Consider the following 18,619-nt stretch of genomic DNA (forward strand, 5'->3'; position numbering starts at 1 on the left):
CCATCCTGGGCAACATGGCAAAACTCTGTCTCTACCGAAAAAACTACAAAAATTAGCCGGGTGTGTGGTCCCAAGTAGCTGGGACTACAAGCACACACCACCACACCCGGCTAATTTTTTGTATTTTAGTAGAGACAGGGTTTCACCATGTTGCCCAGGCTGGTCTCGAACTCCTGAGCTCAGGCAATCCACCCCTCAGCCTCCCAGTGTTAGGATTATAGGCATGAGCCACCACGCCTGGCTGGAATTGGCAAATTTTTTTGAAAGTGACTGTACCATTTTACAATCCCGCCAACAATACATGTGCCTTCTAATTTCTCCATATCTTCACCAACACTTGTTATTGCCATTCTTTTTGATATTGCCATCCTAGTGAACGTAAAGTGGCATCTCATTGTGGTTTTGATTTCCATTTCCCTAATAACTAATGATGTTGAGCATCTTTTCAGGTATTTATTGGCCATTTGTACATCTTCTCTGAAGAAATGTCGATTCAGAGCCTTTTCTTTTTTTTCTTTTGGAGACAGGGTCTCACTCTGTCACTCAAGCTACAGTGTAGTGGTGCAATCACAGCTCACTGCAGCCTTGACCTATGGGGCTCAATCGATCCTCCCACCTTAGCCTCCCTAGTAGCTGGGACTACAGGCACATGCCACCACACCCAGCTTATTTTTGTATTTTTTTGTAGAAATGGGGCTTTGCCATGTTGCCCAGGCTGGTCTCAAACTCCAGGGCTCAAGTTATTGATTCTGCCACCTCAGCCTCCCAAAGTGCTGGGATAACAGGCATGAGTGAGCATGGCTAGCCTGCTTTTTTTTGAGACAGAGTCTTGCTCTGTTGCCCAGGCTGGAGTGCGGTGGCGCGATCTCGGCTCACCGCAAGCTCCACCTCCCAGGTTCACGCCATTCTCCTGCCTCAGCCTCCCGAATAGCTGGGACTAAAGGCACCCGCCACCATGCCCAGCTAATTTTTTGTATGTTTAGTAGAGATGGGGTTTCACCATGTTAGCCAGGATAGTCTCAATCTCCTGACCTCGTGACCCGCCCACCTCGGCCTCCCAAAGTGCTGAGATTACAGGTGTGAGCCACCGCACCCGGCCTGGCCTGCTTATTTTTAAATTGTCTTCTTATTGGGTTGTAAGAATTCCTTATAACAAGTCCCTTATCAGTTATATGATTTGCACATTTATTTTCTCATTCTGTGGATTATCTTTCTCTGCTGCCGCCAAAAGACAGTGAGCACTCAAACCTCTCTTCTCTTTTTAAGGTAACAAGAATGTGGTAACCAGAGAGCACTTGGACCGTATGAAGAATAGCTGCATCGTTTGTAACATGGGACATTCCAACACAGAGATTGACGTGGTAAGATCAAGTGGCTCATTACTGGGGGCTTTTTTCTCTCCTTCACAAGAAACAAACTGGACAATGAGAGAGCAGTGTCACAAGCCATCCTAAACATGACTGTCCTGGCAGAGTTGTCCACATCTTTTCATTTACTAGCCCTATAGCCTGTATTTGTGGAGACTATAAAGTTTCTTCATCTCAATTTAATAATTTTAAATGATTGTCATCTTCTATTCAGGCTCGATGCCTGTTTACACTGTAAGCCTTATCTCTATGTTTAGGATTGAGAGCAAGATAAACTCAAAACTACAATGAATGATACAAACTCAAAGCTAAGTGATACAATGAATGTGAATCAGTATGGTAGTCAGTATTTTGGGGGTGTTTGGTTTTACCATAAAGATGAGATAAGTAGGTTGGTCCAAGGAAATAGGGAGAGAAATCTATGGGCTGGGATGATTCTGTTGCTTAGGATTGACTGTGTGTATCAAATACTGTGGTTTCTTCTTTTATCCCTCTCTTTTACTGGGTGAGGTCACCCCTCACATGTTTTTCAAACTGTAGTAATTGTGTCTGCAGGTGTCATAATCAATCCAGTGCCATTGTGTAGTAGCACGTATTCTTCAAACCTGGAAAATATATCACTTTGATTCTCTAATTTGGTTATATTCACCCTATAACAAAATAGTACTCGGTACTAATAAGTTGCCCAAGTAATAGTTAATAGAAGTGTTTTTTCTTTTTCTTTTTTTTTTTTTTTTTGAGACGGAGTCTCGCTCTGTCGTCCAGGCTGGAGTGCAGTGGCACGGTCTTGGCTCACTGCAGCCTCTGCCTCCTGGGTTCAAGTGATTCTCCTTTCTCAGCCACCAGCGTAGCTGGGACTATAGGCACCTGCTACCACACCTGGCTAATTTTTATGTTTTTAGTAGAGGCAGCGTTTCACCATATTGGATAGGCTGGTCTCAAACTCCTGACCTTGTGATCTGCTGACCTCAGCCTCCCAAAGTGCTGGGATTACAGGTGTGAGCCACCTCACCCAGCCAAGTGTTGTTTATTTTCAGATTTACCAAAGTATCTCTCAGTGTGACTTTTACTCTGGTTTTAAATTTTTCTGGCATTTTTGTGGCACACCTGTATTTCTCTCTGGGTAACTGGCTCAAGCAAAGCATGCTTTCGTCTCCACTGAGGGCTGCTCTGATTGAGCTTCAGCATTACCAGGTAAGGACCAGCTGATGGACTGAGAGCTTATTGGATAAAATTTATTATATATGGTTTCCCTTTTAAATTCTGTGCTCTGTTCTTCCATTATTAAAAATAGCTGGCAGGGCCCGGCGCGGTGGCTCAAGCCTGTAATCCCAGCACTTTGGGAGGCCGAGACAGGCGGATCACGAGGTCAGGAGATCGAGACCATCCTGGCTAACACAGTGAAACCCCGTCTCCACTTAAAAAAAAATACAAAAACACTAGCAGGGTGAGGTGGCAGGCGCCTGTAGTCCCAGCTACTCAGGAGGCTGAGGCAGGAGAATGGCGTGAACCTGGGAGGTGGAGCTTGCAATGAGCTGAGATCCGGCCACTGCACTCCAGCCTGGGCGACAGAGCGAGATTCCGTCTTAAAAAAAAAAAATAGCTGGCAGAACAACCTACCAAAGCCTCTGTCTACCCTGGGGTGTCTGAGTGGTATGGCCTTATTACTTTCTCTTACCATGATATTTTGCTTACAATGAACAATTTAGCTGGTAGTTGGTTCTTTATTTTTCTTTTGCTTAAGTTTCATTTATGTGCCATACTGCCTCTTTGCTGCCATACTGCCTCTTTGCTGAGTGATGAAGGATATTAGTATTTCTAAAACTATCCAGCAAATGATTCTCATTTCCTGGATGACTTTGCTTCTAGAGCCCCCAAAGGGGAAAGGCCTAAAGGGAAGTATTGTTGTCATGCCCTGGGCCCTAATGGGAACTCTTCAGAGGAAGGGAAGGGGAAGGAATTTTCCTTTCTAAACCCTCAAGAAGCTCTGAAATAAAAATAACTCCAAATGCAGACATGTACCTTTTGTATTTTTACTTCATCTCATTTCATCTTTTTGACCACTCCATGAGGCATTATTCTTATTCTTAATTTTCAGTTGGGAAACTAAGAAGTTAACTACCTTGTCAGGCATGTAATTGATTCAAAATGAAACCGGTGCACAGGCCGGGCACGATGGCTTACACCTGTAATCCCAGCACTTTGGGAGGCTGAGGCAGATTGATCACCTGAGGTCAGGAGTTCAAAACTCCATCTCAAAAAAAGAAAAAGAAAAAGAATGTGATGTTTGAAACCATGTGTGGTGGCTCACACCTGTAATCCCAGCACTTTGGGAGGCCAAGGTGGGATGATTACTTGAGCCTAGAAGTTCGAGACCAGTCTAGGCAACATAGTGAGACTTCATCTTTACAAAAAATTAAAAAAAAACAAAATTAGTTGGGTGTGGTGGCTTGCACCTGTAGTACCAGCCTGGCCAACGTGATGAAACCCCGTCTCTACTAAAAATACAGAGATTAGTTGGGCTTGGCGGTGTGCAACTGTAATCCCAGCTACTCCGGAGGCTGAGGCAGGAGAATTGCTGGAACCCAGGAGGCTGAGGTTACAGTGAGCCGAGATCGCGCCATTGCACTCCAGGCTAGGCAACAAGAGTGAAACTGCATCTCTAAAAGGAAAAAAAGAAAGAAAGAAAGAAAAAATAAACCATTGCACAAAATCCAAGGGTTTTTTTATGCCTAGTCTAGTTTTCTTTGTTTTGTTTTCCTATGTGTTATATTTATTATCTCCTCATGACTTGTGGATTAACCTCAAATCATGATGGTAATCTCTCCTTCAGAGGCAGCCCAGACATAAGTAACCTCCCAGGATAAAGACCAGAAGACTCTTCACCTTCAATTACAAATATTTTTTGTATGATTGCTATATGCCAGGTGTTCTTGTAAATGCTTGGAGTCGCTGAACAAAACAAGCAAATATTTCTGCCCTCATGGAGCTTATATCTTAGTGATAAGAAAAACAATAAACATAATAAACATGTAAAATTTATAGTATGTTAGAAGGCAAAAGCACCACAGAAAAAAGAAAAAGTAGAGCATGGTGGGAGAATTGAGCATTGGATTATAATTTGAAATAGATCAAGCTGTGACCGTTATGAAGAATATGATGGGCCGAGCGCAGTGGCTCACACCTGTAATCCCAGCACTTTGGGAGGCCATGACGGGTGGATCAACTGAGGTCAGGACTTCAAGATAAGCCTGGCCAACATGGTGAAACCCTGTCTCTACTAAAAATACAAAAAAATTAGCCGGGCATGGTGGCGGGTGCCTGTAATCCCAGCTACTCAGGAGGCTGAGGCAGGAGAATTGCTTGAACCTGAGAGGCGGAGGTTGCAGTGAGCCGAGATCGCACCATTGCACTCCAGCCTGGGTGACGAGTGAAACTCCATCTCAAAAAAAAAAAAAGAAAATTAATATGATGTTTGAGACCATATGTGGTGGCTCACACCTGTAATCCCAGCACTTTGGGAGGCCAAGGCAGGATGATTACTTGAGCCCAGGAGTTCAAGACCAGCCTAGGCAACATAGTGAGACCTCATCGCTACAAAAAATTTAAAAAAAAAAATTAGTTGGGTGTGGTGGCTTGCACCTGTAGTACCAGCTATTTGGGAGGCTGAGGCAGAATCACTGGAGCCTGGGAGGCAGAGGTTGCAGTGAGCCAAAATTGTGCCAGTGCACTCCAGCCTAGGTGACAGAGTAAGACCCTGACACCGGCAAAAAAATTTTTTTTAAAAAAGATGATGTTTGAGGCAGACTTGAAGGAATTTGCCATGTGGGTTTTTAGGTAAACGGCATTTGAAGAAGAGAGAAAGGCCAGTACACATGTCCTCAGGCAGGAGTGTGCCTAGTGTGTTTGAGGAACAAGGAGGCCAGTGTGCTTGGAAGAGAATGAGCACAGGACAAGGAACAGTGGAAGATGAGGTCAGAGGGGTAACAGGCTAGATCTTAGAGGGCCTCATAGCCCATTGTGAGAACTCCTGATTATATCCTGAGAGACTAGGGAGCTGTTGAGGGTTTATAATCTGACTTATATTTTTAAAGGATGGCTTTTATTTTAAAAGGATTGCCCTGGTTGCTGTGTTGAGACTAGACCAAGTTTTGAAGGTATTACCAGGTGGCTCCCATATCTGCCAGTCACATGAGCTAAGGGCCATCTCTCACTTCTCTTTGTGTTCTTCTTGGCGGAAGATACATAGCTAAGCTAAATGATCCAGAAAAGGAGATGCGCAGAACTTTTAAAAAGTTAAATTATTCAGCCTTTGGTGATAGTGTCACAGGGCATGTAAAATGAAATTCAAGGAAATACCAAACTCAACTAGTAATTGAAACCAGAATTTTTATTCAGTGTTTAGCAAATTTATATTGAATACCTGCTCTGCTCTGTGCCAGATACCAATTTACTAAACAAATGACAGTGAACAATATCCCGTCTCTCAGGGAGCATATATTCTAGTGTGGGAGACAAATAATAAAGAAATAGATCGGTATTGTTAGTGCTTAGTATTGAAGAAAAATAACAAGGTAAGGATATTGGGGATTCCATTTTAGTTAGGTGGTCAAGGAAGTCTTTGAGGAGATAACACTTTAAAAAAACCTGAATAAAATAAAGGAGCAAGCCATCCAAGCATTCTGTTCAGAGAGAATGGCAGGTAAGAGACCCTAAGGGAGACACCTGCTTGATGTGTTTGAGGAAAAGAAAAGAAGCCACTGTGGCAGGAACATTGGTCAAGGGGGTAAGGAGAAGAGTTAACTCAAGGAGGTATAGGCTATGTAGAGCTTCACAGGTCATGTTAAGGACTTTAGATTTTATTCTGAAAGAAGCCATTGGGAGGTTTTGAATAGATGAGTGACAAAATCTGATTTAGGTTTTTATTTATTTATTTATTTATTTATTTATTTATTTGTTTGTTTGTTTGAGACAGAGTCTTGCTCTGTTGCCCAGGCTGGAGTGCAGTGGTGCAATCTCGGCTCACTGCAACCTCTGCCTCCCAGGTTTAAGCAATTCTCTTGCCTCAGCCTCCTGAGTAGCTGGGACTACAGGTGCCCACCACCATGCCTGGCTAATTTTTTGTGTTTTTAATAGAGTCAGGGTTGGCCAGGCACAGTGGCTCACGTCTGTAATCCCAGCACTTTGGGAGGCCAAGGCGGGCGGATCACAAGGTCAGGAGATCGAGACCATCCTGTGAATGGTGAAACCCCATCTCTACTAAAAATACAAAAAATTAGCTGGGCGTGGTGGCGGGCGCCTGTAGTCCCAGCTACTCAGGAGGCTGAGGCAGGAGAATGGCGTGAACCCAGGAGGCGGAGCTTACAGTGAGCCAAGATCGCGCCACTGCACTCCAGCCTGGGTGACAGAGTGAGACCCCGTCTCAAAAAAAAAAAATAGAGTCGGGGTTTCACCATGTTGGCCAGGCTGGTCTCGATCTCCTGACCTCATGATCCGCTAGCCTCGGCCTCCCAACCTGCTGGGATTACAGGCATGAGCCACTGCGCCCGGCTGACTTAGGTTTTTAAAAATTACTCTGGAAGCCAGGTGTGGTGTGATGGCTCAGCCTGTAGTCCCCGGCTATTGAGGAGGCTGAGGTGGGAGGATTGCTTGAGCCTGGAAATTAGAAGTCAGCCTGGGCCACATGGTAACATCCTGTCTCTAAAAAGAAAATTACTCTGGCTTTTGTATGAAGAAAACATCCTGGAGCTTGACTAATGATAGGGATAACAGCAGGTTCTTTCAGTATTTCTGACTGTAGAAAGTGGTGGCTTGGATTACATGGGCAAGTGGTAGAGGTGATAAGAAGTGATAGGTTGTGACCAGTGGAATTTGCTAAATGGATTGGATGCACAGTGTGAGAAAAAGAGGGAAATCATTACCAGTCAATTCAGTGAAACTGTAGGAGAATGATTTTGGTAAGTATCCAGATATTTTTAGTAATCAAAATTTTTAAAGAGTGTTTTTTTCCTTTTTTGGTAGGAATTCATAGTTTTACCTAACCTTGAGATGTTGCCTGCTGCATATTTAGGAAGGAGCAGCTCATCAGAAGAGTTGATCATTTAGAAAGCTGCATTTTTTCTGAGAAATATGAATGCTGTGAATATTGAAGGACCTGGGATAGGGATTGTGCTCTTCACTGCCTTTTGGCCATATCTTTCTTTTATATATTTGCTTTCTCTTAAAAGCAGACCTGCAGCCAGGTGTGGTGGCTCATGCCTAGAATCCCACACTTTGGGAGGCCCAGGCAGGTGGATCATGAGGTCAGGAGTTTGAGACCAGCCTGACCAACATGGTGAAATGCCATCTCTACTAAAAATACAAAAATTAGCCAGGCGTAGTGGCGTGTACCTGTAGTCCCAGCTACTCAGGAGGCTGAGGCAGGAGAATCACTTGAACCCGGGAGGCGGAGGTTGCAGAGAGCCGAGATAGCGCCATTGCACTCCAGCCTGGGTGACAGAGTGAGACTCCATCTCAAAAAAAAGCAGACCTGCTTACCCATGTGCATCACATAGAAGGTGTGTGTAATTGTAAGCTTCACAATTCAGGTGGTCAAACCATTAAGTACATAGGCTTTAAACATTTTTTCCAGCCAAAAATGATTTAACCTGAGACTTTGTGCTTTACAGGACTAGAACCACAGTTGTTCTCCCTGAAAAAACAAAATAAAACAAAACAAACAGATGTGCACTGTTCGGAATTATGTAAGACCAATTTGTGCAAGCATAATGAGTGGCCAGTTTATGGTGGGATGTACACCTGGTTTGGGAAGGTAGTCTGCACAGGAATCCCTTTTCCTGGTAGGTTGTTTAGTGATTATAGGCTCACAGCAAAGACAACTGGATGTTTTTGAGAGATTCTGTCAAGCTGCGCCAGCCATAAGATAGGAAACCCTTCTGCTCTTGAGGAATGTGACTGCTGACTAGGCCTTAATAGGCAGGTTATTGGAGCTTCCTGGACAGTGGTAGAGATAAGTTAACCAAGTTTCTCTTCAAACCTCTTTTTAAACTTACTGTCAGACTTTCACCTACAGCATAGCCATACCAGTGCTCTAGTAAACTGCCTCTACTAAGCATTGGTTATTTTCTTATGTTCACAAGAAGTGTCTTTTCCTTGATTCTGCCATATCTTCCTTCCCAAGGAATACTTCCTAAGATGGGTTTTAGCTCTTTACTCCTAATCACTAAGATTGCTTGGCCTATGGGAGATTAGGGGTGTGAAATACTAACCTGAATACTAACCTGAAATACTTTAAACTCCTGTCATCTCAGTAAAAACTGCCATTGTCACCAAGAGTATCTCTTGACTCTTTGTGGTTATTACCCTCCATAGTACTAAGCTCTAAAGGCTAATGGATTCTACTTCGTATATCCTTAACTTGTCAAAATGGTCTGTTTGCTTAAATTCTTTTTTTTTTTTTTTTTTTTTTGAGACAGGGTCTCACTCTGTTACCGCCCAGACTGGAATACAGTGACACAGTCTCAGCTCACTGCAGACTCAACTTCCCAGGCTCAAGCATTCCTCCCACCTCAGCCTCCCGAGTAGCTGACATTGCAGGCACACGCCAACATACCCAGCTAATTCTGTTTTGTTTTTTTTTTTTTTTTTTTTGTAGAGACAAGGTCTCACTATGTTGCCCAAGCTGGTGTTGAACTCCTGGGCTCAAGGGATCTTCCCACCTTGGCCTCCCAAAATGTTGGGATTATAGGCGTGAACCACTGTGCCTTTCCCTTAAGTTCTTTTTAACCCTTATATTTACAGTATTTATTTATAACATTTATTTTTTAAAATTCCAATTTTAAAGTAATACTTGCTTAGTTTAAAAATGCAAACACCAGAAATATGCTTAAAATAAGCAAAAACTTCCATAATTGATACTACACTATATTGTTCTGCAACTTGATTTTTTTCACGTAATAGTGAGTGGGCTGGGCACAGTGGCTTACGCCTGTAATGCTAGCCCTTTGGGAGGCTGAGGCAGGCAGATCACTTGAAGTCAGGGGTTCGAGACCAGACTGGCCAACATGGCGAAACCCCGTCTCTACTAAAAAATACAAAAATTAGCAGATATGATGGCGTGTGCCTATAATCCCAGCTATTTGGGAGGCTGAGGCAGGAGAATAGCTTGAACCCAGGAGGCAGAGGTTGCAGTGAGCTAAGATCATGCCATTGCACTCCAGCCTGGGTGACAGAGTGAGACTCCATCTCAAAAAAAAAAAGAATAGTGAATGGTTTTCATGTTAACACATATATGTCTATCTTTTTTTTGGAGCTTCCTACTGTAGTACCTTTTTTCAAAAGAGTTGTATAATATTCCTTATATGGAACTACCCTGATTTACTTAACCATTCCCTTGTTTGTTTACATTTTTCACTATTATAAATAAGGCTGGATTGAACATTCTTGGGCTCTTATATTTCTGAACTTGAGAAAGTATTTTTATAGGATCGTGACCTAAAAAAGTGAAACTGATTGGTCAAAGATTAGGTACATATAAAATTTTGCTAGCTGCTGCCAAATTGCCCTCTAGAAAGGTTGAACCAATTTATGAAACTTGACATTTCAAGAAATTATATGTGTTTCCCATCTACCTAATAAAGAAATGGTCCACACCATTAATATAGTTCTGAATGCACTGAAATATAATTTTATATGTCTTTTCCACTAGATTGGTACTTCCTCATGGATAGGAACCATGAATTTCTAAACTTTAGCTTAGCGTCCCATTGTTTGCTTAAATAGACCTTGAAATACAAAAATGAAAAGAAGATACTGTCTTTGTCCATAAATGGTTCACAGCCCAGTAAAGGAATCCACAGTCTTATCTATATTCATGCTCTTTACTACGATGCCTAGAATATGGTATGTACCCTGTAAATCATTATTGTATAACTAAAAGCGTTTCTCTTTATTTGTCTGAAAACTCAATGGGTAGTTTTGGAATATGAACTCACTTTCTATTTTAGGCATTGCCTATTGGAAGAAAGAAGGTGTTGTCTTAAGTCTACACCTCTACACCCTGTGGCTGTTATTTGATTGCTGCTGTTAAAAAAAATAACATTTTTTTCTCATTTTCTCTGAATATACAATATACAGAAATGGAAGGAGGGTGAGCCATTGGGAGCTTTACACTACCATTAAGCATTTCTTTAAAGGCTACCTCACATTTGCACTTAGGTCACAAAGCTTCTGTAACTAGGGTGGACCACCATCATTGAAAAGGTGGAACCTGGGACCTTGGGATATGAGGGCAGAACCTTGGGCTCCAGCATGTTATGTTTAGGACATTTGGCCTCTTACTAAACCCACTCACCTGTGCTCCTCCTTTTTTTTCTGTGTTTCTTCAGCACTTATATATTCAGTTTGCACTGTATTAATTTGCACTTGTTTGCATGTTGCTTTGTAAGTATTTTAAGGGCATTTTTTCCCTCTCACATATGTATTGTTTTGTGTCCCCAGCTAAAGTAGAAGCTTTTTGAAGGCAGAAACCATGTCTTTGGTTTCTTTTGTATTTCCCATAGCACCTTTTACTGTGAGAGTGGGCACACAGTATATGTTGTGGAATGACATCCTGAGTGATCCCTCCCTGGCTGGGCCTCAGATTAAATTCCCTGAAATGGAACAGTCCTAACCAACACAGGACAGGTATTCTCCATCTGGCATGTTGGTTGCTCCTTTCAACCTGCTATTTGAAATGGCTCCCTTCAACATCTTTCTGTCCCCACAGTGGGGCTTGCTATGGCTAATGCTGTACTTGCTGTCTGTGTTCCAGGCGAGTCTGCGGACACCAGAGCTGACCTGGGAGCGAGTGAGATCTCAAGTTGACCATGTGATATGGCCTGATGGCAAGAGGATAGTACTGCTGGCAGAGGTAAGGCTGAGACTGGCAAAAAATACTCCCCCACAACAGGAGAGACTGCAGTACCCAGGTCCCCTCCTCCTCATGTTCTCGCATACTTTCAACTCCTCTATTAAGCACAAGTTTGACTACTTTCCCAATGGATTTTACTTCTAATTGTGAAAGATCTTTTCATTCTGCAATTCAGAAACTATTTTGGTTCCCCACTTTTCACCAATTATCCCGTCTCTCCATGTCAATCCACAGGTTGAGTCAGATAATGATTATTACTGTAGAAGGAATTCACAGATAGAACCAGTGCCACTTTAAGTGATGTGTGCAAAGAGATAATGTCATTTGTGGGATGCTTTAATCAGTAAGCACAAAGTAGATATTCCTGACTGTAACCAGGACTATCTTAGGCAAGCTCTGGGAATGTATGTTTTTACTGATAGATTCCCTGTTTTTGAATGTCCATTGCCTTGAATTGAGCCAGATGTATAGTAGGTACCTACCTAGATATCAATTGCTCAATTGATATTTCCTCATCCTAGCTCCTAGCTCACATTGACACTATTGACTTTCATTTTACTTGGCTTCCATGTCAATGTTTGACCCCTTTTCCTTTCTTAAAAGCTCCTCCTCCCTAGTCCTGGATTCCTGACAGCTATAATGATGCCTTCTATTCTTACCTTGAAGCTTTCTCTTCTTCAGAGAAAGATACCAAAATAACAAGGAGGATAATAATACTTTTCTCAATTTTGATTTTCAGTCTTTTTTCTTTCTTTTTTTATATTAAAGAACCTGAATATGAAAATGTAAAAGATACATGGTCTTTTTCTAGGGGCCCATAAGTTAGGGGTTTTTAGTGTCCTTACTGTTCTCTTCACGTTTTCCTCAATTTATCTCATCTTCTCAGATACTTTAGGGCATTCGTAAAGGGACTGAACTATTTCTTCACCAGGAAGACGTGTATATGAGGAGGAGATGGGCAGATTGCTAAATATGCATTAATAGCTTTGATGTCAGTCTGCTGACTGATGACTTATTTCTAGCTGCCCTAGGAGGTCCCACCTGGTAATTTTGGTGACAAAAGCAAGTATCATGGGTGTTTTGTGCTACATGGTTGAGCAAAAAGTTAGTCAGGCTTCATAGGAAATAAAATAGGAAAGGGTGGCATTGGGGGCAGTTTCTAGTTCTTCTGCTATCTGAATCACCAACTCAAAATGCAAGGCTGACAAGGCTGTCTTTGAATTCAGGAGAACCAAACTGAAGGAGAAGCACAAAAATCATCACCGCTATAGTGAAACCCCATCTCTACTAAAATAAATAAATAAATAAAATAAAAAATACAAAAGTTAGCTGGGTATGGTGGCACACACCTGTGATCCCAGCTACTCTGGAGGCTGAGGCAGGAGAATCGTTTGAACCCAGGAGGCAGAGGTTACAGTGAGTCAAGATGATGCCACTGAACTCCAGCCTGGGCAACAGAGGGAGACTCCATCTAATAAATCAATCAGTCAATCATCACAACTTCCTAAGTCCAAAGATATCTCCCCTCACAACCTGGAGAGATTGTCCCTGGATTTGATTGATCATTGTTTATTTCAAGACAGTCTGTCAAAGGAATGCCGATCCTCAAAAGGAGGACATTTTGCTGTAGAGAGTGGAAAATTAAAGAGAAATACACTGATATTTGGCATAAGCCTCAGTGTCATGACCATCTGTATTCCTTTTCAAATAATTCCAGAAATCTTTTAGCTATTAGTTTCATCAGATTTTCCGAAATTTTAGTGGTTTCATTTAAATGTCAGTCAGTTAGTTCTTATATATTAAACAGCTGCTTTTTTCCCAGCAGTGTTAGTCGGAAAGTGTTTGGAAAATGGCGGTCATGTTTCTCTTCCCTCACTTCTCAAAGGCCAGCAACTTTGTCCTAATCCATTTGTGTCTTCATCTTTGATCACTAGGGCCGCCTGCTGAACCTAAGCTGCTCCACAGTGCCTACATTTGTGCTCTCAATCACTGCTACTACTCAGGTAAGGCTTCCAGAGTGGGGCAGCAGTAGTCTGGAGAGGGTTCTCAGACCCACCAGGTTTCACTTGCTTGGGTAGATTGGGTAAGGCTTCCAGAGTGGGGCAGCAGTAGTCTGGAGAGGGTTCTCAGACCCACCAGGTTTCACTTGCTTGGGTAGATTGCCATGAATGGCACATCAGCATCCATCTCTCTGCTTTTCTAGGCTCTTGCCTTGATAGAGCTTTACAATGCTCCTGAGGGTCGCTATAAGCAGGATGTCTACCTGTTGCCCAAGAAAATGGGTAAGTATTTACTCTTCCATCTCCGTCCTTACCAAAGTAGTTCAGAGTCTGAGGCTAAAGGAAGTTTGGGGACATTAGCTTACTTAAGTATGGGGGGGAAGGTACCTTCATTTTGTAAAGTAGGAGTTAGGATTCCTAGGTCCCATTCCCAGTTGATTTATCCCATTTTCGACATGTGTTGCCCTAGCAAAGTGGTGACATTTTGCTGTGATTTATTTTACCTGCCTGTGAATTTTAAGGATTTTTTTTTTGTCTTAAAGTATCTTTATGTAGGAATCTCAAAGGAAAAAAAAAAATCTTCCCTTAAAAGAGAAGAATTATCTCCTACCTTGTGACAACTGACTTATTCCAATTCTAGGCTGCCAAATAGCCCCTACCAGCCTTTTCTCAGATGACACAAGACTTTCTTACTATGCAACACCAATCCCAATGCTTCAGGCCAAAGGAGAGATGTGAAATAGGAGCTATTCAGTTATGTGGGTGTTTTGTATAAGAGAAACATTAACCTGCCTTAAATTTTTAAAGAGCCTGCCTCAAGCACCTGAACTGATACAGTGTGTTTATAAACTCCTCAGGCAAAGATCAGGTAATAAATCAGCTTCTGGTTTTGTTTTGCCTTAGCATTAGGTATATAACAACTGTTAAAAGTTGATATATTTTCCCTTTAGTAGACACTGTAGAAGAATATAAAAGCAACAGCACAGTCCATATTCTGATGGAATGTGTAATGAAGTTGGGAGACCAAACAAATACACAGGAAATGACATAAGATTATGAATAAGTACTATGTAGTCAGATAATAGAATGTGAACAGAAACCCGTAAGAATTAAGAGTACTAAAAGCAAAGCAAACAGTTCATTTATGCCATTTATCCTGTGAGAGTATCCTTCTTAGTTTTTCCATTCAAGTTTCCCCAGGCATTAATTCTTTTAAATGACCCAACGTATGGAGTCCAAGGCAAAACTAAAGTTGGAGCTTCCCATTATTTAGTTCCCATATTATCCTGTTCCTTCTTTTAAATCTTGATGCCTGTTGTTTCTTTCATCTCTCCCGCACTTTTCTGGAAGTCAGGGTTCAAAGCTGAAAGAGTTAGTAAGGATAAATTATTAAGGCTTTGGAAAGCACTAGGCTTGAAGCTGAAGGCAGCTGTTCCTTAGAATTGAGGACCAGTGAGCAAAGGTTGAACATTTTTCATTCAGCTCCAGGAATTAGAAGGTGTCTTTGAACTTTTTAAGGCCTAGCTTGGGGACAACAGCCATCAGATAAAAGGCATGCATGCTTATACCAGGGCTTCTGTGGTCTGTTCCAGATGAGTATGTGGCCAGCCTACACCTGCCTACCTTTGATGCCCACTTGACAGAGCTGACAGATGAACAGGCCAAGTATCTGGGACTCAACAAGAATGGGCCCTTCAAGCCTAATTACTACAGGTGCCTTGGGCTCCCCAGAAATCAGGGACACCTGGGCAGTGATGAGCTTCCTGCACTGGAATTGGTCTTTGCATCCCCAACCACATACGCTTACATGAACTCAGAAAAATGAACCCACTTCCCCTCACTGCCACCCTCAAAATTTTGACTCTTCAAGGCCTTAAATAGTGTTCCCCTTCCTGAATTTGCCTTTTGGAGACAGAGAGGTGGAGTTTGGGTAAGTGGCTATTTGCCTCATTAAATAAAGTTCCCCTTCCTTAATTCCTTTCCCCATTTCATCTTGTTGCCATGATTTTTATCTCTCTATGGAGAAATACTGGCCTTTTTCAATGATGTGAAAAGGAGACACAGTTATCTCCTGTCACTGCACACTCCACTGCAACAGAAAGTCTCTGCCTCCTGTTACACCTTTAGGCAGGCTCTTCATGTCCCAGCATCCCCATTAGCTGATAACATCACAGTCTCATCTTTCTTTTCCCTCCAGGTATTAAGTTCCTGTAACTCAAACCAGAAGTTTTAAGGAATAGAACTCCAAGCCTTTTCTCCACTACTATACAAGAAAGAATTCAGCAAGCTGCTTCTCCAATCAAAGCTGCCTGCCGTGCTCACCCTGTGTGTTAGGTTATTTATTTATTAAAATCAAGAATCCTGTGCCTGTAGCATTGGCCCAGAGTGTGGTTACTGCCCTGAGGGCCATGAAAGCCACAGAGGACGAGCTGAGGAAGGAAAGAAATGGGGTCACTGCTCCCAGTGCATCATTTGCATCATTCCCCATTGACTGAATCCTCAGCAGTGGCCCTTTTTTCCTCTTGTCCAGGCTCACGAGTTAGTCCAGAGATTCCATACTCCCCGTTCCCTGGAGTTTTCTGGAATAAATTTTCAGCACCTGCTTTTCTCAGCTTTGGCCCTTCCCCAGGTGAGGCCGTTGGGAATTAACATGGCCAGTGTTTCAGGCAAGATTGGATTCCCAATCTTGACCATCACTATCACTGCCTTCTTTATATAAAGGCTAATAAGGAAGGAGTGTTATTTATGGCTTTGCCAAGCTACATCAAGAACTCAGCTGTGCTGTGCCTACCAGGGGACTCCTTTCTTCTCCTTGAATATTTATGTCCATTTTAACACTTGCTGGTTGCAAGAGGGATGTGCCTCCATTATTTCCTCCACAGTTTTGGTATTTGTCAGACATTTGTTTTGCTGTCTTTCTAATCCAGCCAACCTCTGCTCAGGAAGTGGGGCCAGCTCCACTGGGACCCATAGTTTTACTTCCTTGTCATTTAATTGGATATTTTCCAAGGAAGCCCCTCCAGATTGGCACTATCTCAGAAAAGGAGAGCTTGTTGTGAAGCACTGCTTCCTGAAACTTCCTGCTATTGCCTAAAGCTATGTCTGAAACAGTAGGGAAAGGCATACTTTTCCAGGGACTTAGGGGTATAGGCTTTGGAAATGGGACTGGTCTTTCAGACTCAGAGCTTGATACCCTAACAAAGCAGAATATATTTATTTGTTTCCCAGGGAGGTCATTGCATCTTGACTGGCTGAGGGATACAGAGATGAAATTGTAAACTGTACCCAGATTATCAAAGCTAATTTGACTAGTTTGAACCTCGTCAGACATTCATTCCTTTGACAATTGCCATGGATGAAACTGAGATCTGCAATCTGATCTGTGGTCTTCTCTGCTGGCATATCTTTTATAACGCTTCCATTTGAGGATTCTGTATTTCAGAGGCAGTTTCTTGAGTAACTCCAGTGCTACAAAAAGAATTAGTAATGTGTTGTGGGCAGCGTGACATTTTATGTCCCACCCAAAAATTGGATTCCTTTTGGAGACTGATCTGTTGGTCTCAAGGGTTTCATTGGGACCAGATTGGTTCTAAGAGTTAGTCTGGAGTGGCCCTAGGAAACTTGAATTAAATAAGCCTCTTCCCCTTATCGATCCTATTTAACACTCTCAGGTTTGTTTGTTTCCCACTTTTTTCCAATGCTGATCTGCCTCAAAGTCTCAAGACCAAGGTGGCTCAAGGAAACACCAGACCACCCATGACCACTATAACCTTCCCATCCTGATTTTCTTCTTCTACCTCCACCCTCTCCAACTTCTCTTGGTCTTCACATACACTCTCAGAGCTAGTCTGAAAGTGACCTTACTTTTGGAAGTAGGAAGTGGAACTTTGGTAAATGACTATTTGCCTCATTAAATAGTATACAGGTTCAGCCCATAGACTACAGTTCTTCAGAGGCCGTATGTCTCAGCAAGTACTGGTTATATTCTTTTTTATAAGGAAGATCATAAATGCTAAAAATCCCACTAAGACATTCAGTTCTTCCTTTTGCCTACCTAGTCCTGATTTTTGTATTAATTGGGTCCCTTTAGCAAGAGATTCAGATCTTTGTACCTTATCTTATATCCAGAGCAGATTCCATTTGGCAGATATATGGTCTCTAGCCTATTGTATTCTTAGACCAAAAATCATAACCTGCTGTTTCTCAGCAAAGCCTTGCTCTCTGGAGCTTACCATGTGCTGGTACTTAAGGAGTACATTCTGCCTTGCTGTAGTGAAGAGACCCACTCCAAATAAAAAAGGAGCCACACTGGGCTTCTAAGTTAGGTTGCCAGTGTTGCTGCCCATGATGAGTTATTTGCCTCTGAGTTTCAGATGACCTCTCTTCTTTGTAGGGACATTGTGCCATCAACATTAAGAAGAAAGAACCACAAGCCTCCCAAGTATTTGGGTTCTATCTTAGGGTTGAAATCGGTCATTATTCCCTCTACCCTTGGAATCAGAGCAATGTGTCTTCTTTCCTCCAACCTCTTACCTTAGATGCATCCTAGTTATCTGGAAGCATGGGAAAGAAGGCTAATTATCTCTTTGTATGTGGCTCCAGTCTGTGAGGATACATACCATTTTCTCTACAACGAATCTGTGCTAATATTTTGCCTTCTTCTTTTCTTTTCCCCCTTAGAGACAGGGTTTCACTATGTTGCCCAGGCTAGTCTCAAAATCCTGGGCTTAAGCAATCCTCCTGCCTCAGCTTCCTGAGTAGCTGGAACCACAGGTGTGTGCTACCGTGTCTGGCAGTTTTTTGCCTTCTTAATGGAGATATTCAGTTTTCTTTTTTTCATTTAAACAAAGAAAAAAAAATGTATCTACTCTACCTTCCCTCTGCTCTCCTCCCTCCCAATCCTACTTGCCCATATGAGCACGGCTCCCCATGGCCACATACTCTTGCAAAGCTTTTTTGCTGCTTCGCTTTTCTCTGAACAGATCTGATATTGCTGCTCCTGTGGTTTTCTCAAAATTAACTTTGCCATGGTTTTTAAAAAAGGAATCAAAATGCATTGTTGCATTAAGCTTTTTCAATAAAGGAAAATTACGGAAGGAAAATAGGCAACACCAGCAAATTATATGCGGACAGGTTCTAAACTATATATATATACATATATATATATATCTCTATATATATACGTAATCATCTAGTTCTGTCATCTTACTGAAAGGAATAAAACTTCTAAGGATCATCATTTCTGAGAAGTTCTTGGAAATCTTTATGTCTAAGTGATTGTATTAGATCAGCAATAATGACTATGTAATCTCAAAAAACAAATAAAATATTCTTAACATGGA

At 42.1% G+C, this 18,619-nt stretch overlaps 1 protein-coding gene across 6 annotated transcripts in view; it reads left to right on the forward strand.

Annotated features, from left to right (window-relative positions):
- Window positions 1-18,619, forward strand: part of AHCYL2 (adenosylhomocysteinase like 2) — a 211,066-nt gene extending 192,447 nt beyond the window's left edge. For all 6 annotated transcript variants that reach the window (XM_007982881.3, XM_007982879.3, XM_007982880.3 and 3 more), the window contains 6 exons: window positions 1,267-1,361; window positions 11,179-11,277; window positions 13,212-13,280; window positions 13,481-13,559; window positions 14,870-14,990; window positions 15,475-18,619. In XM_007982881.3, coding sequence (XP_007981072.1) covers window positions 1,267-1,361; window positions 11,179-11,277; window positions 13,212-13,280; window positions 13,481-13,559; window positions 14,870-14,990; window positions 15,475-15,481 — 470 coding nt within the window. In that variant the 3' untranslated portion in view covers window positions 15,482-18,619. The remainder of the gene's footprint in view (window positions 1-1,266; window positions 1,362-11,178; window positions 11,278-13,211; window positions 13,281-13,480; window positions 13,560-14,869; window positions 14,991-15,474) is intronic.

This window comes from Chlorocebus sabaeus, chromosome 21, assembly GCF_047675955.1.
Source record: "Chlorocebus sabaeus isolate Y175 chromosome 21, mChlSab1.0.hap1, whole genome shotgun sequence".
Lineage (NCBI taxonomy): Eukaryota > Metazoa > Chordata > Mammalia > Primates > Cercopithecidae > Chlorocebus > Chlorocebus sabaeus.